The sequence below is a fragment of the Eublepharis macularius genome, chromosome 2 (assembly GCF_028583425.1).
Source record: "Eublepharis macularius isolate TG4126 chromosome 2, MPM_Emac_v1.0, whole genome shotgun sequence".
Lineage (NCBI taxonomy): Eukaryota > Metazoa > Chordata > Lepidosauria > Squamata > Eublepharidae > Eublepharis > Eublepharis macularius.
Window position 1 is genome coordinate 234,490,054 of NC_072791.1, and position 21,275 is coordinate 234,511,328.

The 21,275-nt window shown below is 45.3% G+C and overlaps 2 protein-coding genes across 2 annotated transcripts in view; both read right to left on the reverse strand.

The window, feature by feature from the left end:
- Positions 1-16,420, reverse strand: part of C2CD6 (C2 calcium dependent domain containing 6) — a 38,269-nt gene extending 21,849 nt beyond the window's left edge. The window contains exons 1-10 of the mRNA XM_054970145.1: positions 16,130-16,420; positions 13,898-13,984; positions 12,603-12,654; positions 10,939-11,090; positions 9,933-10,055; positions 8,746-8,790; positions 6,763-6,831; positions 4,306-4,397; positions 2,825-2,977; positions 416-530 (exon numbers count right to left, since the gene is read on the reverse strand). Of these exons, the coding sequence (XP_054826120.1) occupies positions 416-530; positions 2,825-2,977; positions 4,306-4,397; positions 6,763-6,831; positions 8,746-8,790; positions 9,933-10,055; positions 10,939-11,090; positions 12,603-12,654; positions 13,898-13,984; positions 16,130-16,420 (1,179 nt within the window). The remainder of the gene's footprint in view (positions 1-415; positions 531-2,824; positions 2,978-4,305; positions 4,398-6,762; positions 6,832-8,745; positions 8,791-9,932; positions 10,056-10,938; positions 11,091-12,602; positions 12,655-13,897; positions 13,985-16,129) is intronic.
- Positions 16,421-18,047: 1,627 nt separating this feature from the next.
- On the reverse strand, positions 18,048-19,454 carry LOC129323620 (MAGUK p55 subfamily member 4-like). Its single transcript, XM_054970142.1, has 2 exons — positions 19,335-19,454; positions 18,048-18,360 (listed from the first exon to the last, which is right to left on the reverse strand). The coding sequence occupies exons 1-2, from the start codon at positions 19,395-19,397 to the stop codon at positions 18,169-18,171; spliced, it is 255 nt and encodes an 84-aa protein (XP_054826117.1). The 5' UTR covers positions 19,398-19,454; the 3' UTR covers positions 18,048-18,168.
- Between the last annotated feature and the right edge of the window lie 1,821 nt (positions 19,455-21,275).

Genomic DNA, 21,275 nt, shown 5'->3' on the forward strand with positions numbered 1-21,275 from the left:
TCCGCCCTCTGAGGAATCCCAGTCACGGAGGGTGCAAGTTCTTTTACGCACAAAAGGCATTGCCACAGTGGGCCCACATACTCAGGGGCCTGGGATAAGAGCCCCCTTGCAAACCATAAAAGCTCTCTATTATTTCGTGCCAGTTGCATTCACAAGTTCATTATGTGTGGTGCTGAACTGCAGCTGGGGTCCCAACGCAATGGAACGAGAACTTGGATGGTCCTTCATCGACGGGGCAGTTCTGAAGGGGCAAGGGAGGGCGGGGTGGGGGGTGGGGGGGAGGTAAAGCTGGTCCTGTTTTTGACAAGCTGTTTCTTATTTTTTTTTTAAACTGGTAAAATAATTATGGAACAGCCTATCTACCCCATGTAGTCTGTTTCTAGTGGCCCAGCTAGAGCTTTTCAACACTAATTACCTTGGTTAGGCCAGGCTTTGTCTTTGGTCCCCTTTTCAAGATAAGTTGGTCTAAATATTCAGCCTTTTCACGCCACGTTTTCAGACTCCGATATTCTTGTTTCATTTTCACCAGTCTAAAAAGGAGGGGGATCACTGCATTTAATAAGGGAGCCTCCATGCAGACCGCCAGGACCACCCCATTGGGGCTATTTTCCGTTTGGGTTTATTTTCTTTTTTCTTTTTAGGGTTTGTGAATCTGAGAAACCAATGGATTCGCAAAAAACCAAAATCCCCTCCAAAGTTAAGAGTGATATCTGCATGAGGCAGATGTTGGCAAACTACCCAAAACCCAAATGGTGTATGAACGGTGGTGGTAGCTAGGAGCGGGACGAGGAAGGTAGCTGCAGAAAAATACAAGGGAGAGAGGCAGGACAGCAGCAAAGGAAAGGGGAGGCTGGACTGAAACCAGGGCCCAATTCTACGGGCCCTGAACACGCTGCCCTCAGCCGCTCTCCGTGGTTTTCTATGGGAGGAACATTTCCAAGGCTTTCCAGGCAAAGGGGGACCTTTAGCAAAGACAACCCCGGGCCAAAAGCCAGTCCCAATGCAACTCCCACTCCCAGTGTAAGCTGAAGCCACAAAGCCCAACAGAACGAAAGGGAACTCAGCGTCCAACCGGAGAAACCCAACGGAGATTCCCTTCACTGAAACAGGAGGGGGTGTGAGTTTAAAAGGGGAGGGAGGGGACTCCACTTGGCCGGCTGCCGTCTCCTCTGCTCTCCTCTGCCTCCATTTGTGGTGCTGCCCTCTCATTCGCTGCTGCTCCACCTCTCTTGCGGCTGCCTGGATCTGATCGGGGTCCTTTAAACATGATCCAGCTTAACTGGATTTTGCTGGATCCACATAAACGTGGCTATTTTAGCTGGTTGCTGATCCTGGATCGCACACACCTAATGCAGGGAAGCCTGAGCCAGAAGCAAGAGCCAGTGGCAATGTGAGGAAGGGGAAGTCCTGTTTTTCTTTACCCCTAGCTGTTATGGGTCACCATGCTTGTTAAAGTGAAACACTTGGAATTTAGCTCTCCTACTTCCCCTGGAACTACCACACCAATCCCCGCATTTTATAAAAATTATCTAGATCTGAGCTCATTTCATCCCACTACAGTAAATGGGACAAATGTTTTACTATAGTTCCAGCTGGGTAGCTGTGTTGGTCTGTAGCAGAAGAGCAAGATTCGAGGCAAGTCGCACCTTAAAGACCAACTAGATTTCCAGGATCTGAGCTCTTACCCTCTGTCCAGCTAACTGCAAAATGTATTGTCACTCGCTTCCTGACACTCTAATTTACTCTACTTCACAATACCCCTCCCAACCTCTGCCTGGATTATAAGGACTCCTTCCCTTTTCCACTCCTCATATCTGACAAAGGGTGCTCCGACTCTCAAAAGTTCATACATGGAAAATCTAGTTGGTCTTTAAGGCGCTACTGGACCCGAATTCTGTTTAACCATGTTGGAAGCTGCTGATAACTTAGGCTAACTATCCTAGCACAGTATAACTGGTGATGGTGGATAGTGCCATCAAGTCATACCCAACTTACGGTGACTCCCGCAGTGGTTTTCAAGGCGAGAGACCAGCAGAGACGGTCTGCCATTGCCTGCCTCTGCATAGCGACCCTGGTCTTCTTTGGAGGTCTCCCATCCGACTACTAACCAAGGCAGGCCCTGCTCCCTGCTTCGCTTCTGAGATCTAAGGAGGCCGGGCTTGCCTGGGCTATCCCGGTCAGGGCCGTATAACTGTGAGCCAGTTGAAACCATTCGTGAAAGTCTACATTTGGCACAGTGACACCATTAACGGTGAGGGTTCTGCGGGCCGCTGTTCTGAGGCTGAGAGACAGATCAGGTGTTCTTTATGAATGGGAAATCCAACTGATCAAAGCACAGAGTGTCCCTGGGAAACGGGACAAGGACCGTTGGCTCTGTCCCTGCTTCAGCTGCAGAGTCACTACTTAAGTAGTGTACAGCTTCTTAAACATCTACAGGAGGTTTCACAAATCTGCTACAATCTTTAATAGGTATTATCAGGGCTTTTTTTTCAGCTGGAACTCGGTGGAACAGAGTTCTGGCACCTCTTGAAAATGGTCACATGGCCAGTGGCCCCGCCCCCTGATCTCCAGACAGAGGGGAGCTTAGATTGCCCTCTGCGCCGCTGGCACGGAGGGCAATCTAAGCTCCCCTCTGTCTGGAGATCAGGGGGCGGGGCCACCGGCCATGTGACCATTTTTGCCGAGGGCGATTTAAACTTTAAAAAACTCCCCCCTTGTTCCAGCTGACCCAAAGTGACGTCATTGCACGGTCCTGAGTTCCACCACTGAGTTCCACCACCTCTTTTCCCAGAAAAAAAGCCCTGGGTATTATCGACTTTCTTGCCTTTCTCGAGGTGGTTCTTTCAGAGCGTTCTGAAGTGTTTGGTAGTCTTCGGAATCTTTTATCGGCGCCTCCAGCTCAACATTCCCCACTGTGACATTTAAGTCTGGGGACAAGAATGCAGGATAATCCATGAGCTGCGGTTTGATGACGTTGCTGCAAAGCAAGAAAAATGAAGACATTCAAAAAAAGGTGTTTCCCCTGCTTCTGTTCACAGGGGTGAAAAACACCCCCGTTTTTCAAGGCCAAAGCATCTGCATTGTTTCCATGTGAATTTTTCTAGAAATGTTCAAAATAAAACAAGGCCATTCAGAGAAGACATTCTTGGGTTAGCTCCTACCTTACCCTTAAAACCAATGCTGTCATATCTGCCTGCCTGCATATCTGCCATGAATGTATTCTGTGTTCTGTGCTGGTCCTCTGAGGGCATGAGAAGTTTCTTATTGATGTTAAGGTAGTAGGTTATCTTGCAAGTATTTACTTTCTCTTTCCCCGCTGCCTCTAGCAAGGGTCCTTGAAGGCTGGCTGTGGCCAGCGCAAAATGTATCTTTCTTGGGAACTGAAATGATTTCATTCTTTGTTCAGTCTAGCCTAAACCTACCTTCTCCCTTTCACCCCCCCCCCCCAGCTTCTTCGCGCCCAAAGCTTTAACAGTCCCTATCCTGATGGCGGGAACCTTCCCTATAACTAACATCACCAACCCCATCTACGTCACTTCTGCCAATTCAGTTGTCTGAGCACCTTGAACTTGATGGATCTCTAATGAAGTTACTTCAACCAATACACCTACGTGTTTGCTGTGGAGAACTTGGGGATTCTACCTGCCAAGGACTGACAAATACTTTAGGCTGACAATTTTGTACTTTTTCAACTAATAAATGTATTTAATATTGTTATTACTACTATACTGTGAAGGGGACAGGATTTTTGTGCTTAAAAGCTAGCTCTATGCATTTCCAAACTGAAGTTCTGTTTAGGTGCAAATCCCATTTGTTTGGGGCACAGGACCAACAAATATGTTACTTTTTGGATGGGTTGGGTCCAGGCTGGGTTGCTTTCCTGCAACCATACAGCAGCTGTGGGAAAGGGCATGGTTAAAGTCCCCAAGGGCCCAACGGATTTGGGACAACAGTATGGGGGAGGTGTAGCTCCTGCCTTCCCCCCATTTTCCCAAGCCCAATCCCGCTCCTGGGGACTTTCGCTACAGCTGCTGTGTGGCTGCAGGAAATCGAGTTGCAACATCAAAAGGCCTAATATGTAGTTTGGCTCTGTACAGAGACCATCAAGAAGTAACTAGGGTGATATCCAAAAACAGCCCCCTCCCAAGTGGGTGGAAACCTAATGAGATGAAAAAGGATCCACTGGAATTCCCTGTCTGAAACTGGAATTTCCATACAGTAAACTGTATGCTAATTCCAAATTATTTTGTGACTATTCGTACAATATACTACAGGAGTCCACTGTCTACTGAAATCAACAATTGCCTTGCTTGATCTTTCCTGTCTTTTGGTGGTGGAACCCGCATGAACATGGAACAGGCCACAGCCTTGGCAGGATCCGCACCCGGCAGTTTCAGCTGCAACAGAAAACAGAATACGAAAGTGAATGAGGATGTAGCAAGGAAGGACTCGTCACTACTCTATATCACAGGGCATCACGTCGCTCAGCTGATGATGTGCCTCCTTCTCCTTTGATTTTTCTGTCCCACAGTTCATGTGGGAGAAGAAGCAGAGCTGAGACAGTTCGACAGGGTTAGAAGCCATATAGATCCATATGAATCTATTTCACTACAGCAAAGCCTTCTGTGGGCATAAGGAGCGTTCCTCCAAAAAACTGCCTCCTTGGATCCATCCCACATTTATTGTGTACAGGCAAAGGCCATTTCAGTCAAGCACAGTGAATAAAAAGAAAAAGGAAAGCGTATATCGTAGATATCAACACCTAAAATAACCAAGTCTAATTTTTTTAAAATTTTCATGTTAAAACATGTCACCCTCTGGATGTGGCTTTTGCATGTATTTTCATAGTTGCCAAAGCAAATGACCCTCTGTATGATATGAACGGGCTGGCATCCAAGAGAAGGAAAACCATCTTCTTTGCTTCCGAGGAAGAGTTCAAGCCCTTCAAAAGCGCTGCATATACACAATATCTTGCACAAGTGGTTTGGGGGAATAACGGCCATCAAGCAAAGTAGCTGGCATGGTCTGAAGCTGAACAGGTCCAAATGCATGTTGTTTTTTCACAAGCAGGGTCACACTTGCCCCACAGTCACACAGCAGCTGTGGGGATTTTTAAAGTGCGCAGGCAAGACACTCCAATCCCCCCCCCCTCATGCTGTTTTCCTGAGCTGGGGGAGGGGAGTAATTGGCCCATCATTAGAGCTGTACATGCACAAAACACGCCATGTGCCGCTCCAAAGATGAGCATTTTACTTCCCCCAACACACACACACCATTTCAGCTTGGGGAAATGGCACGCAGGGGCAGGAGCTCCTCCTTCCTCGGTGCCCTTGTCCCTCGCCCAGTTGGGATCCTGTGCATTTTAAAAATACCTTTCCTTGACGCTGCTGTGTGACTTCAGGGAAAGCAAGTTGTGACTTCAGGGAACACAGATCCAACTAATCAAAAAACATAACACGTAGTTTAGCTCTTGTTCTCCCTGTTTATTGGGAGCTGTGCCTAAACAGCAGATGGTATTCACTAGCTATAGCCTGGCCATCTACTGTAGGGGAGAAAACATGAATGGTAAATGGGGAAGAAGATACTGCAATACACATTCAGTGTGGAGAAATGAAAAAGAAATGAAAGCCTCGGCTCAGACAGCACATTGTGAAGAGCAGGTTCATACTCCTGGGAAGGGGCGTGCTGGCCTGTGCCAGGGTTCACTGAGGGCCAGGCTACAAGTGACGAAGGACACTTGCCCGGCAAGTGAACAGACGCACGTGCATTCCTCCCTGTTCACTTGCGCTCCACTCGATCAAGTGGAGAGCAAGTGAATGGCAAGTGAACAGGGAGGAATACACGCGAGTCTGTTCACTTGCCAGGCAAGTGTCCTTCGTCACTTGTAGCCTGGCCCTGAGAGTTTGCTTGAAGCAAGTATTCATAATGGATTCCTTTAATAGGAAGACAGGCAGAGCTAGAACTGAGGTGCTAAGGACAGTCGAAGAATGAGCTAGAATAGGAACTTTACTCCCTTTAATACAGAAAAAATGGCATTCATTTAAAATTAAGAGTGGATTGTTCTGACATAATTCACATGCCAAATCAAGATGAAAAATCTTGCAGGAAAAGTCTTGACATAACTCTTGAAGAAGGTGCTGTTGAATCACAAACGACTCATGGCAACTCCTTCTATGGGCCGTTCCAGGCATGAGATGAGGCAGCGTCACGTAGTCCCCACGTGGGCCTAATTCAGATCAGGACTGTGGCACATGGTGTGTGCAGCTCTGTGCCATCTTCCTGACCTGAAAGGGCCCTGGGAGCCACTGCTTATTCTGGAGGAAAAACTGACATGTAGCGATATCAGTACGTATGAAGCCCCAGCCAGGGCAGTTAAGGGATCCCTGCAGCATTATCCTTCACATTTTTATGAGTGTACAAGGAGAGTGAAGGCTGGCAAATAATTTTTTTTCACTAGGGAATTTGATGCTCGCTCACTTAATTCTTTCACTGATACAGGATTGAGAAAGAATCTCCCCTGGGCTAGAGTGTCTCTTAACCAAAGTCTCCCCTGCATTATCTGGAGCTGTTTCATATGCAGCCATTTTTAGCACAGTGCTGATAAAGAACTATAATCCACATTATGAGTTTACCTACAGGATCGGTGGTGGTTTGTAGAGCATGGCCAGGGTGCTGGCTGCATGCTAATTCTTGTCCCTTCAGGCCTCTGACTCAATTTCAAACAGTCTAATTTAGTAAAGTAAATAAATAAATAAAAGAGACCTGATGTGAATATCCGTATCCAAAACATCCATAGCAGAACATAAACTCCACCTCTGCCATGCAGAAAACCTGAAAGTATAAGTAAATTATAAAAAGTAAAGTATAAAACCTCCATCTTCTAATGCAAAACACCTATAATTTATATTACAAGTTAAATTAAAATAATGTTAACATATATAACATATTCTTAGAGACAAATTAGTTTTATCTACCTATCTCCTAATTAATATAGTTTTTACAAGCATCAAGTTCAAAAACCCCGCACAGATTCACATGTACTTTGTAACTGTAGAGCCCTTAGGGCTAGATAATACCAGCTTTACTGTAATTGGCATGTTTACAAAATACATTGCTGGCCACAGTTGTCTAGTGGACGGCGTGTTCCAGGAAGCAGTCATTCTCTATCACAGAGGCAATGAACTGGATGCAACTTGGCCATCAGCTGAGAAGACTCTTACTTAGGAAGAAAAATATTTGCTTCTTCTGTCATTATATCTGTATACTTGGGTGCAATATTGAAAAGTAAGGTATAATAATTTAAATGAATTAAGGTCATTAAAATATATGCCTCTTACAGTGGCTGTGTGGTACTAAAATCCACCTGACCGCATGAAGATACCTTCTACTGAGCCAAACCACTGGTTCCTTAAGGTCAGTACTTTCTGCTCTGACTGGTATCAGCTCTGCGGGGTCTTTCTCATCACATACTACTTTATCCTTTTAATCTAATCCTTTAAACTCTGTTCATTAAAAATTATTCATATCACTTTAGATACGCTGGTGCTATTTAGCTGCAAACCGAAGAAAATGGAGAGATCTTCAGCAATGCAGTTTTAAAAATATGGAGCAATTTGACTCCTTTTTAAAAAGAGATGTAATAAAAATAATGGTATGTTCATAGCAGCATTCCTGATTTCTTCCAACACATTTGCAGGTCAGGCACATAAAGATCAGAACCAGAATTCATGACTAGTGAGCGCCCAGCCAGCCAGTTGTCCCAGGTTATACATTGTAAAGCAGGAACTTTCTAGCTCCTGGAGCGGAAAACAGGCCTTAAGGAGGCAGTGAAACTGATTAGACCCAGAGGCTGCTTCCCAGGAACTGGTTAAAAGAGAATTTGCAGGAACGTCACAACTAGAGGTAGGCACGATCCAAAAAAAATTAATGATCAAGCTGATCGTGGATTGGCGCTGGTGACGATCCCGATCTAACGACCCGCACCGAGCATCTCCAGTTCCCGATCCGTGAATCGTGGAGGCAAAAGCGGAGGGGCGCCCCGCTGTTCCCAGCGATACAGGAACGGTGGGTGATGCTGGCAGCATCTGTGTTTGTTTGGCCGTCTGTGTTTGGCCGTCAGAGCTGCCTATCAGGGTTTGCAGGGATGAGATTGGAGTGCCCATGGCCACAGAACACCCCCTTCCCCCTCCCTCCCCTGGGTGTCTTCTCCCAACTGGTGACTGCTTTGCTGCTCTGTGGTTGGAAGGAAGCCCTGCTGATCAATGAAAGCTGGGCTTCCATTTGGGTTTCTAGGGCGACAGAAGGAGGGCAAACAGAGCTCAGGCATTCCCCTGGCTCCGTTGCCAGGAGAATAGATTGCTGGCGCCTGAGTATCTGGATCCCCGATCCAAGCCTGATCGCCCCAATCCAGGCCCCTCCCATTCGCTGGATCGCTGGCTGTGGACAATAACGATCCGCCGGGTCACAATCACACGATCACCATTATCGTGGGTTTTTTCCGATCGTAATGCGGATCGTGCCCATCTCTAGTCACAACTCTCTTCTTTGTCTGATATAAAGCTGTGTCACTTTAGGCTTCATAATTAGAACTGTTTCTATGCCGTTTTCTCTCCACCTTGCCTATCCACACCAAAACCAGTTCCTTTTGTATGACATATGGCACTTCAAGTTACATATGCAATGCCAATTACAATGGACTCCTTTAGAGTGTATTCTACAATATGCATCTTTAAAAAAAAAACTTACCATATTTCGAATTCTCACCGCACATATTTCAGTAAAGGACTGCCTCTGAAAGGGGGTAAGAGAGAGAAAAGCTGAAAAATTTAAAGCGCTCCTTTGCTCCTTTCCTTGTTGTGTTCTGCATGTAAATGAATGATGGATGTCATGAAGATATACGGGCATTACCATGTATGGGTGGGCTCTGTTTCCACAAACGGCTGACACGAGGGCACTGTCAGCTTGGTTCTTTGCAATTGCTGGGCGTGGGCAGAGTTGTTACAATCACCAGTGCAGTTGTCATGGATTTGGGCAGAAGAAGTGGGGAATAATTGCTAGTCTTGACTTTAAAACATTACGGAGAATGCTTCTTGGCTCTCTGGAGATGGGTCTTTTTTGTAAAAACCTTTGCTCTGCTGAGAGCGCACAGGAAACTGACTAGCTATACCAGTACCATGCTCACACTGATTATGTAATACACCGGTCGTTCTATAATACATAGTAACAAATTCCAATGTAATTTTTATACTTTTTATAATTTTATGTTAAAGTGCTCAGTGCATGAATATCAATGAATATATAACTTAACTTGTGCCATAGATATCTATTTTTGTAACACTATTTTTGTAACACTGTTTTAGGATATTGGAATTGTATTTATTGTACTATTTATTCTTATATTTATTGTAAACGGTGTCTTGATATTGACAGTCAATGGGTTTTGAGAATGTGATTTATTGTATGGTTCATTCATTGTTACTTGACTAATCTTCTCTGGCGCATAGGATTACTGGTTGATGCCGGTGGCTGTAATTTATATAATGCCAGTTATTTAAGTTATATATTCATGCACTGAGCACTTTAACATTGAATTATTAAAAGTATAAAAATTACATTGGAATTTGTTCCTGTGTATTGTAGAACGACTGGTGTATTGCGAGGACTTTGGTCTGTATTGTTGTGCTGATTACCCGTAATTAGCCCTTTTTGTTGTTCGTGCATTGATTACGTGCCAGAATGCAGATGTTAGGATTACGGTTCTGCCAGTTATCTAAAAGCCCAAACAGGTAACTTTAAACATCCTTTATTAAATATAAAATACTACGAATTACTTTTTTTAGAGAGAAAAGTAACATTACATCCCTATTTGTGATCCTCTGTATTTCCAATCAGTATAATCTGCCCACAAGGGAGTATCTTTTCATTATACTGACCTGAATGACTTCGTAAAGGTGCATAGTTACAGTCCCAAACAGCCTTGGGAAGTCTTTTGGACCTTCAAAGCCGACCAACTCTAGAACGATTCTATTCCTACAATCACTTTTCTGGTTCGGAACCTGAAGATTGAAACAGGAGTCAAACACATTGGCTGGAGCAGCAATTATGTCAAGCAGCAGTCACCCACAGATATCACGGGAAGGTTACTGTATGCAGGGCTGGCCTAGCCACGAGGCAAACCCAGGCAACTGCTTAGGGCACCAGAGTGCTGGGGCGGAGGTGGGGGGGGTTGAGGGCCTCAGGCAACCAAGGGGTCCTGGGGGCAAAGGAAGAAGCCTAACCAATGCTGCTCCTATGCATACTGTCACGCCCACTATGTTGAATGGAATTTACTCCCAAGTAAGCATGATCAGGAATGCAGCCCTTGGAATAAGCCAACTGCTGTTTGTGTATGTATGTTGAAGGGGGGGCGGGCACCAAATTTATAGTTCCCCTAGGGCACCACAGCCCCTTCTGCTGGCTCGGATCGTCCATCGATATGTGGCTATCATCAAGTGGTGACACCACCCCAATACTGGTTAATAAATAACGGGTTGGATCCAGCCAGATTTTGTGAGGATGAAAAAGCAAAGAGGGAGTCTCCTTGGACCACCTAAAAGGGCTATGCTGGGGATTATGGAACCCGCATGGACAACAGCCATGTGGAACATGGTAATTATGTCAGGTTGAGAGAAAAATCTGCTTGGATCCAACCCTGTGTGCATTTCCTCTACCCCCTTTCACTCCACAGTAATCTTTGCATCGTCTCATGGACTGAGTTCAGCGGCGAATAGGGTGCTAGCATCCAGGAGCTATGCAGCTTTTCTGCCTCCCAGGCCCTTCTGACCTCTGGTAAAACACAGCAACTTAGCCAACCGCCAGCAAGGTTCTCAGGCAGGTAATAGTTAATGGACATGTTTTAGACTTCTTTAAGATCATGATATAAGAAAAGCTTATTGATACCTTTACAGAAAAGTATCTCACATCTCCGAAATAAATTGTAGTGATCTTCTTGCTGGATTTTTGGTTTGCTCTGTACACTTGAGGATTTGTGCATTTCATTATTTTGTCAATACTAATGCGAATCAGCAAGCTGGTATCTCGCTTAACATTGACTGAAAAAGAACTCTGTGTCAAGGTAGCATAAGCCTTTCCAAGTGAGCGGGCTAAAAAAATAAAGCGGCGTGATGAACATGGAGGAACCTTCTCATGAAAACTGTGAGCAACGTATTATAAAATCTCATTGGCCTACTGTGGGGACAAACCTCATTTATACCAAGTGGAGTAAGAGGGAGGTTAGAAACTGGGTGGGACAGATGTTGGGTGGGACAGATGTTTGGTCAAGATCATTGTGCCAACAGCCATTAAAGCTGAAGACTGTTGTGTGAAAGGGTGGAACAGGAGAAGACTTTCTCAGTGTCACTTTGAGCAGGGGTGTAGCAAATCTAGCTGTCTCCCTTTCCTGGAGAGGTAAGAGGATTGGGAGGGGGGGAGGAAACCTCCTCTGAGGAAGTGCTTTTCTACCCAAGCTTGAAGGCTGGCTGGCTGAGGAGTATGTGAATTGCTGAGAATACACCTGAGGGCCATCAATATTTTGGGGGGGGGGGCTTTTCTTGGATGTCACTGAAACACAGAATCGCTGGAAAAGGCTGTAAAGGAGACAGCCCTGTATGTGCACATCGCATCAACAGCAATTCGACTTGCGGTGTGTAGTATTAGCCAACTGTCTAGTATGGGGCCCTTTCCGACGCTGGAGGCTGGGTTCTGGAGAGAGGACTCAGTTAAAGGTGGCTCAGAACAGACAACTGACAGCGTGTGACCCTCACGCCATATGTTGGAATAAGGTTGTTCTGTTGTTCATTCCGTCCTGTGGTGCGCTTCCACTCCTCCAGGCACTGGAGTAGTCCCAGCAAGACAGCACATAGCACTGGGAGTAGAGTCCAGAGACACTGTCATGCCTTGACTTTGGGAAGTGGTTTGGTGTTTTGTGCTAATATTTTATCCTTTGTATCACTATTTTGTTTTTCCCAGTATAAAGAAACCAAAACCTCGAAGATATTATCATGCTTCCCACATAAAAATCTTGTTTTGAAATTGCAGCTCCAGCTTGTATGTGGGAAAATGGACTTATAACCCACGATCTAGCCTCTCATTGGAACCGTGGTTTAAAAAATGTATCTGGAACAGGTCGTTCATCACCACGTCTTCTGTGCAGTCCAACTTGGGAACTGCACATGCCCCTGCACAGAAGAACACTCGATGAACAACAGTTACAGGTAGGTGCAGCCCTGTTTTACACCACACAATTCTCATTCAAGTTCCAGGCATAAAGTGCACATATGTTTATATCTCACTATCTACAGTTTCTGTACACCAGTGCTGCAGATGAAGCCACAGATGCTACTAATTTTTTACCCCCCCCCCCCCCCTGGATACCGAGATACATTTAGGTTAATCATTTACAGCAGCTAAAAAAACCCCAAGACAACTTCAATCATTCCATTCACTACAGCTTTCCAGAACAGTTACTTGTTGTAGTCAGCCGTGCAGGCAGGCAAAGTGGTTTTATTCATACGTTGTTGGCATTCTGTTGAAGAGTATTCTTGAAGAACTGGGTAAAAGGATACATTTGGGAGTGAAATCTTTTAACTGCTTCACACTAACAGCCAGCAAGCCAACCTATTCGAACATAAAATATCAAATTACAACTCACTTTTTCTTACAACTATGTTGAAGCCATGACTTACTAAAACCACACTGTAGTTCTGTATGAGATGTTATGCAATAAAACTGAATTCTCAGTTTTTCTGAAAATCCTTTGATACTTTGTGCATAGAGGTCACTATTTGCTTAAAAAACCAAGCATAATAATCCATGTTCAAAAAAGGATGAGGAAGTAATTCACGTTTATTAATTATTACCTTTGTTTAGGATGATCCATACCTCATTACTATGTTTTATTACAGTACAAGCAGACTTCTTTTATTTATATTAATCTCTATATTCATTGATATATGGCCACCATACACAATCCAGGCTCACCCACTCAAGAGGATGTTCTTTTGCATGGATCTACCGGAACGTTTTCACAGATGGAAGGATTTTTGTCCACGGAATGTGACTTCCGCCCCCTGCCCCCACCCCCGCCCCCACATCCCCAAATAGGAAGCAGCAGCATTTCAGAGAGCAAATGGTGCCTTCTTAACTATTTAACTATCAGCATGCTGAGATCATCAGCTTGTTATAACAGCATCATAAGAAGATAAAGCTGGCACAGTGCAGAATCTGGAGACCAGCTAATGAATACTTGCGACAGCGATTGCTGTGCCAGAATATTCCAAACTACTATCCTACTCCGACACTGTACTTCCTCTCTATCTTATTATGGGCACATGTGTGACCACAGTACATTTAAATATCTGATCCAGAGGAGTTAGCCGTGTTAGTCTGTTGTAGCAAAATCAGAAAGAGTCCAGTAGCACCTTTAAGACTAACCAATTTTATTGCAGCATAAGCTTTCGAGAATCAAATTCTCTTCATCAGATGCATGAAGAGAACTTGATTCTCGAAAGCTTATGCTACAATAAAATTGGTTAGTCTTAAAGGTGCTACTGGACTCTTTCTGATTTAAATATCTGAATGTCTGTAGAATTTTAACAGTGTCCTACTATGATTTAACTTAACTAGTTCTAAGAAATTGAAGCGATTCAAACAGAAGAAATAAATATGCCTCAGGGACAATCACACCTTCATTCGTCAACAAAATTTATTTGTATATCCAATAGTATCTGGTTGACAAGTAAAGTAGCAAATGGAATCGATCCTAAAGACTACTGATTAATTTCACACAACAATCTCTGATAATAGCACCACTGATCATAAAAGTATTCATTCAGAATTTTTTTTTTAAATACATACATACCACATCACCACAAGGAATTAAATTATGGATATCAGTGTTCAGTTCAGATCCTGAATTTTCAGGACTCTTCTGATTTCTCAACAACAGCTATAAAATAAAATGAGATTCTGCAGTTAACTACAAAGTATTTACACTGCAATTAGTAACAACTTAATCGTTGCTGAAGAATAGTACAACGGGGTCAAAAATATACAAAAATACGAATTGCCTTGCTGGATTGGACCAAACTCATCCAACACTCAGTCAGGAACATGTCGAATCAGAGACTCCTTAGCTCATAGTCACTGATTCACCTATTCAGGGCTTTTTTTCTGGGAAAAGAGGTGGTGGGACTCAGTGGGTTGCCCTCGGAGAAAATGGTCACATGGCTGGTGGCCCCGCCCCCTGACCTCCAGACAGAGGGGGGTTGAGATTGCCCCCCCCCGTGCCGCAGCGTGGTGTGGAGGGCCATCTCAACTCCCCTCTTTCTGGAGATCAGGGGGCGGGGCCACCAGCCATGTGACCATTTTCAAGAGGTTCCAGAACTCCGTCCCCCCATGTTCCAGCTGAAAAAACGCCCTGCACCTATTTGCCCTAACCTTTTAAATAATTATCTATGCTATTGGCCACTGTAATACTTTACAAAATAAATTATGTACTACTATTGCTGATCACGCAACTACTGCCAATCCGTTGTCACTTGGATGATTCCAATTCCTTCCTTTGCTTTTTGAATTTCCCCCCCACGCTATGCATAATTATGTCAGTCTCTACCTTGTCACTCCATTGGTCCAATTTAAACCTGTCTGCTTAAATTGCCTTCATCTGAGCCTTACTTGTCCAGTGCCGGCTATCATACACCTCAAATGTGCCAAGGGGATGATCTTGTTGTTGTCCTCTTAAAGGACACAACTGCATTTAAAATCAGCAGTAACTCTGGAGCGTCCCCTTGACAGGAGAGATGCAGGCAAGGAAGAGGGCCGTGTGTCAACCCTTCACCTTATTGACTCTTTTGGGTTTGGTAGGAACACATTTATGCATTAGTAACAGGGATGTGAATTAGTTTTAATTAGACCATCTGTTGTTTGGCACCATGGACCAGGTGTGAGCAGGGAGGCCTCAGCAGCCCACGGGCAGCACTGCCTTGCACAGCAACGGGGCCCTCGTTCGGGCTTGCAACGGGGCCCGTTTTGCTCCCCGGCCTGCAGACATCCCAGTGACACAGCCGTGAAATTTGACTTAAAAATGTTAACTTGGCTTAACATTTTAGGAGCAGCGACACAGGAGTTCACATCTATCTGGAAATACACATCCTCTGCTTTTGAAGCCCTGCATCCTCCCTCTAGGACTGTCAGCTCCAGGTTGGGAAATTCTTGGGAGATTTGGGGTATGAAACCTGGAGGGGGAGCTCTAGGGATGCCAGCCTTCAGGTGGGTAGTTGGAGAGCACCTGGAGTCACAATATATCTCCAGGTGACAGCATTCAGTTCCCCTGGAGCAAATGGCTGCTTCGGAGGGTGGACTCTATGGCCTTACACCCCACTGAGGCCTCTCCTCTCTCCAAACCCTGCCTTCTCCAAGCTCCACCCCCTAAATCTCCAGGAATTTCCCAACCTGGACTTGGCAACCTCAGTGGGGTGTACTGTATAATGGCATAGGGTTTACCAGCCAAAGCAGCCATTTTATCCAGGGGCACTGATCCCTGAGTCTCTCTACTCAGGACATCTTACACGGGGATGCGCAAGTGCAAGCTCTCACACTTGTTCTCCCTTCGTGGCTACCACCCAGGAAGGAAGTCCCTTGAGCGTCTGTCCCCCTGGAAGATGGCTGGTGTACCGGAATTCTGTGGCCTGGCAATGAGTGGCAATTCCGGGAGATTTCCAGCCACCACCTGGTGGTTGGCAGCCCTATTCCCTCCTATGTGGGCCCAGAGGAGTTAGCGTGTCAGTCTGTAGTAGCGGAATAGTAAAGAGTCCAGTAGCGCCTTTAAGACTAACCAACTTTATTGTAGCGTAAGCTTTCGAGAGCCTCCGCTCTCTTCGTCAGGTGCACCTGAGGCGGCGTTCGAGAGTCTCCGCTCTCCTCCAAGGACGCATCTGCGGAAGGGAGCGGTGGCTCTCGAAAGCTTATGCTCCTATCCGGGGACCCTCCGTAGTTAGCGGGCAGGCCAGGCGCTCGGCGGCGGCGGCGGCGGCTGCTGCGGCGGCTGAGGGGAACTCGGGGCGGCGAGGCGGCGGCGGCGGCCGGGGCCTACCCGCAGGAGGGAGCGGGCCTTCTCGGTCTTGGGCTGGTCGGTGGTGCCGCTGGCGCTGGGGCCCAGGCCGGAGAGGCCCAGCAGCGTCGCCACGGAGAGGCGCGAGAAGGCCGAGGCGGCCGACGACTCCGGCCCGGAGCTCAGCTCCGACGAGCGGCTCGTGAGGCTCTGCGAGGCGCCGCGCCCGCCCACGGCCCGGCAGATGGACTCCCGCCAGCTGCTCCGCCGGCCCCGCGCCTCGCCCGCCGGCAGCTCCAGCGACTCCTTGTGGGCCGCGGCGGCGCCCGCCATGGCCCGGCGAGGGAGCGGCGCGGCGCGGCGGCCTCGCCCCTCGCCCGGCCCGGGCGTCACAATGCGCCGCGCCCCGGCGGCCGAGCTCTGAGGGAGAGCGCCGGCAGCCGCGTGAGAGGGGGGCTCCGAGGCTCCCGGGCGGACCAGAGGGGGCCGCCTTCATCCTTCAAGGAGCCAGGCCGCTTGTGGAACTCACTGCCGCAGGAGGCAGTCCGAGACGGCTTGAAACGGAGCATAGGCCCCCCCAGTGGCTGCTAGGCGGGATCACGGCCAAAGGGAACCTCCACATCCAGAGGCAGTAAACCCCCAAATACCAGTGCCAGGAGGCAACATTATGGTGTGACCCAAGAGGCTAAGCTAGAGGGACAGGCCTGATACAGGAGGAGCCGCTTAAGCAGCCCAGCAAGCTTCATGGAGGGACAGGATTCGAATCTGGCTCTTCCAGATTCTAGATCAGCACTCTAACTGGTATACTGCACTGACATCTCCAAACAGACCCTACGTGTATACATAACAACAACATCCGAATTATATACCACCCTTCAGGATAACTTGATGCCCACTCAGAGCAGTTTACAAAGTGGTTATATGTTTATCCCCACAACAATCACCCTGTGAGGTGGAAGGTGCAGAGAGAGCTCTGAAAGAGCTGTGACCGACCCAAGGTCACCCAGCTGGCTTCAAGCAGAGGACTGGGGAATCAAACCCAGTTCTCCAGATTAGAGTCCCGCGCTCTTAAACACTACACCAAACTGGCTAGAGCATGTACCTTGATCTGCGATAGCTCCAACAGCCCTCCCAAACACACAGAACTCAGGCCTAGACAGAGAATTCAGCATCTTGAGAATCTCAGCTTTCATTTGGTGACTGAGATGGGCAAGCAGCTTTCAAGATCTTACAACTTGGAAGACAGGCTTGAAAGCCTGGAGAGAAGTCTCCGGAGTCAAAGGAGGCTGAGGTTTCAGGGCCCTGCATAATGCTTTGCTCCTTCACAAGACTAGTGTAATTGTGAGAAATAAGCAAAAATGTGTCGGACTTGCTATTTAAAAAGATTTAAAAAACCCATTTTCCTTGAGTGCATGTTCTGGCAAGCCACAATCCATGTTGAGAAGATTTAGTTGAAGACTTTAATTCCCATTGTGAGCAAAAGAACTAGCCATTAAAAGGACGTGCTCTTGGTTAGTACTGTATTTAAAACATTAAAAATGAGTGGATGCTGCAACCTTCGTTCGGGTTTGTAGCCCTTCCCTTTTTAAACTCGCAGTAAGCTTTATACATTCCCCTCTAAGCTTGTAAATATTTACAATAGGTTCCTTAGGAAATACTATACATGCTTAGCGATCTTCCTTTCAGAAAGAAACTCTTTTTTGAGAGGATTCCTGATTCTACTTATGCTTAGAAAAGAGGCAGCAGCCAAAGAACTATACAATTAAAAACCACAGAAAAGATTTTGATTGGGTTAGTGCAACAGGTGCAGATTCAGCAAAATAGATTTTATTCTCTTTTACAATTAAATGTTCTGAGACACTACGGTGCAACCATCATTTTGTACAAAAGTCATGACGACTGAACATGCAATGCTTAAGAACGCCACAGAAGACAATATGATTACATCTTGTCACAGCGTTTTGCCTTTTCCTCTCCAAATTCCCCGCAAAGATACATTTTCTCTTGCAACCCTAGCGTTACGATTACTGCTATAAGGAAAGAGAAACGATCATCTTTCTGCAGATGGCTAGTCTTAAGAATTATGGCTGAGTGTCTGAGCATATCCATGTTGCAGGAACCCACTGAGGTTCATCTTGTGCTCGGCGGATGGCAGACAGCAGCTGCATGCAGGCCTCCTCTAGGTTGTCATTCACAATCACGTGGTCAAAGAACTGCCCAAACTGAGTCTCCATTTTTTTAGCCAACTCTTCCATTTCCTGCAGATCTTCTTCCTGATTGGAGAGAGTATAACAATAATGAAGTCATAACTTGCATCCCTAACAAGTTTGATGTCAATCATACTTCATATTGCAAGTTTAAATTCAATATCAGTCACGGGCTGACTTTACATCCGCTTTCCTGTATTATTCATGAACTGCAAGTTCAAACAGGTGCCATTTTTAAGCTCTTTGCCCCTCACCCATTTTTCAAATGTGTTAATAATACATTTTTATGTAACAATTAGGAAAATGCATAATGACCAACCCCACTCACACTGATGTAGTGTATGAGAACAGGTGCCTTCACAGTGGGAGGCTGTTACTTACAACTAACATGGCTGCCCTGTAACAGCCTTTTTCAATCACTCTGTAGCCACAGTTACAGCAGTGGTGTGAACATGCCCCGTTAGAGAGGTGCTGGTTTTCACAAACAGTGTTTTCATGTGTTTTACGGCACTGAAATCGATAGCAGATCCATGCACTTTCAAGGGGACCAATATCTAGTTTGAATTGGATAAAAAGGAGAGAACTGAATTTTGACAAGTGGAGCTGGAATTAAAATTGTCACACGGGGAGAGAAGGGCTGCAGATTCCATTTTTTCTACACATTAAATCATAACAAAAGAAGCTCTTACTCTCAGAGAAGACCATTTTTAGGGATCTATACGGCTCTTTCGTTGCCAGAATTAAGTAGAGAGGCCCTTGTTGGTTTTTATACGGACAAAAATCAAAAGTAAAAAAAAAAGATCTGTAAAGAAGATCAGGGTACATAGCAGCAATTCTGATAAAACTGAGTTCAACTCTTAGCACTAATATTACCCAGCCAGATAAGATAACACAAGTCACTATTTCAGACCCACCAACACGTTGATGAAATTGAAGCATTGATCTTCTTCAGGGATGTTCCGAGGCTGAATAATACAAAGCGATACAACACATTAGAAGTCAAAAAGCAAATAACACGCTGGCTGTGGCACGATGCTCACCTTAAACTTCATGTTCACATAATAGTCTGTGATAATCCGGGCATTTTTCCGAGACTGCCTCATACAACTCACACTCGATGGCTTAATAAATATAATGTAGGGTTTCAGTTCATGAGTGCGAACCAGTTGAATACAAGACCACAAAACAAAAAAAACCAATTTAAATTTACTATATTGAATCAACAACGCTCTTATCCAGTCCCAGTTATATTACTTTTAAAAACAAACATTTTTTCATTCAACAACAACAAAAACAAAAATTTAGGACATCATCCAAAGCTCCTCAGTGGAATTTTTGAGGATTTTTTCCTTTTCAACATCAGAGTCATTTCACCCACAGCTTTCAAGTAACCCCTTGATAGGGGAAATTTTGTAATAGTAGCCTGCTGCCAATTCATAAGCCCCCTATTGCCACTTGCCGACGTATATTTCAAGACACCAAACACAGAGATTACAGAAGAAAAATGGGTTTATTGCTCAGTGGCCTGAAGACTTATGTGACCCGCAGGGTATCTCAGAAAAAGGAATTTTAACTCTTGGAGCAAGGCTTTCTTCGACAATATATCGCTTTCTTGCTAGTTTACATACTTTGTGTGCTGTTAGCTTTGAATGTATGCTCAGAACAAGATTTTATAAACGGGGGCCTAAAAATTCTTCAACAGATTCCCTCATTCTAGCTCAAAAGCACACAAGTCACTAGTATTATTTTGTGGAACCTCCAGAGACAGTTGAAAACATCTCTGGAATTCTCTACACAGCACTGATGTACAACTGATACAACACCAAAATGCCATAAGTAAAACCAACAGGCCTTTGCCTGTGAAAAGAACACCTGTAAGGCATTCCTGAGCCCATCTAGGAATATTAGGAATCCAAGACCAAAAGAGATCATCCCAGGTTGGCTTTTTTCCACTGCCAGAATGAGCTGTGGAAACCGTGTATTTGGTAAAAAATGTCACCAACCCACTAGCATCTCGAACATAAACACAGCATTCAGATTTAACAGTCGCACAACCCCCCCCCCCAATTTTCAGCTAGAATAAAATCTAGAGCAAAACGGTTTTGCGTCACCCTTGGCCTCATGGGAGACTGTTCTGAGAATATGGCTGTAAGAGCAAGAGCTGTATCATTTGTCACAATTTCAAACATAGCTTGGCGCCTTAAAATAGCTGTTTACCAACAATTTTGTTATTTCTGCACAGGGAATAAAAACTCATTGGCCAAAGTGAATTCATATATATTTTTTGTTCCATATTAAAGCAGGCAGGTCTGCATCCTACCAGGCAGTCGCATAGTGCTGAGGCAATAATTGTGGCAACTCAGGCACCATCTGACTAGGTAGATACAGTCAGGCCAGGTAATAATATCTTTCCAAAATTTGGGCAAGGGCTCCACAAGCCATAAAGCTGTCACTATAATTGCACATGGTTGCGTAGCTCATCCTACATCCAAAGCAGTATATCTGAGACATCTGCCTGAAAACAAGAGAGAGGACTAAATCCCAGATCCTTTTAGGGAATTGCACAAGTTCTCTACCAGATAGAGTACACAATCATGTAGGTTGTCTGAATGTACAATGACAACTATATATCTGATGTGTGCTACTACAACCTGGCTGATGTAATCAGTGTCCAGTGCAAACCAATTTTATAATACCATTAGTCCAATTATAAAAACTCTGCTCAAATGACAAAACCGTCAGAGCTAAGGCTGTATTAATATGATGATCTTTAAATATGGCTTAAAAAGGTCTAAAATGTGCTCATCTCAGCATCTTTGGCAGCGTCAAATACAAAGGACACAAAGAGTACAAGCCAGGGGCCATCCATGTATTTTTTTCCAAATTAAGGCAAACCTGACAATATTTTCTTGGGCAAACTCACGGCACCTTGTGGGTAAGTTAAATCAACAAGAGTGGATGCACCCTCTCCATCCCTTTCT

What these genes read in the sequence shown, in the direction of transcription:
- LOC129323620 (XM_054970142.1), bottom strand. Translation starts at nt 19,397, where the DNA reads ATGAGGCAGTCTCGGAAAAATGCCCGGATTATCACAGACTATTATGTG. An exon ending in ATGTGAACATGAAGTTTAAG is followed by an intron (nt 18,361 to 19,334) that starts GTGAGCATCGTG and finishes CTCTCCAATCAG; the next exon opens with GAAGAAGATCTGCAGGAAAT.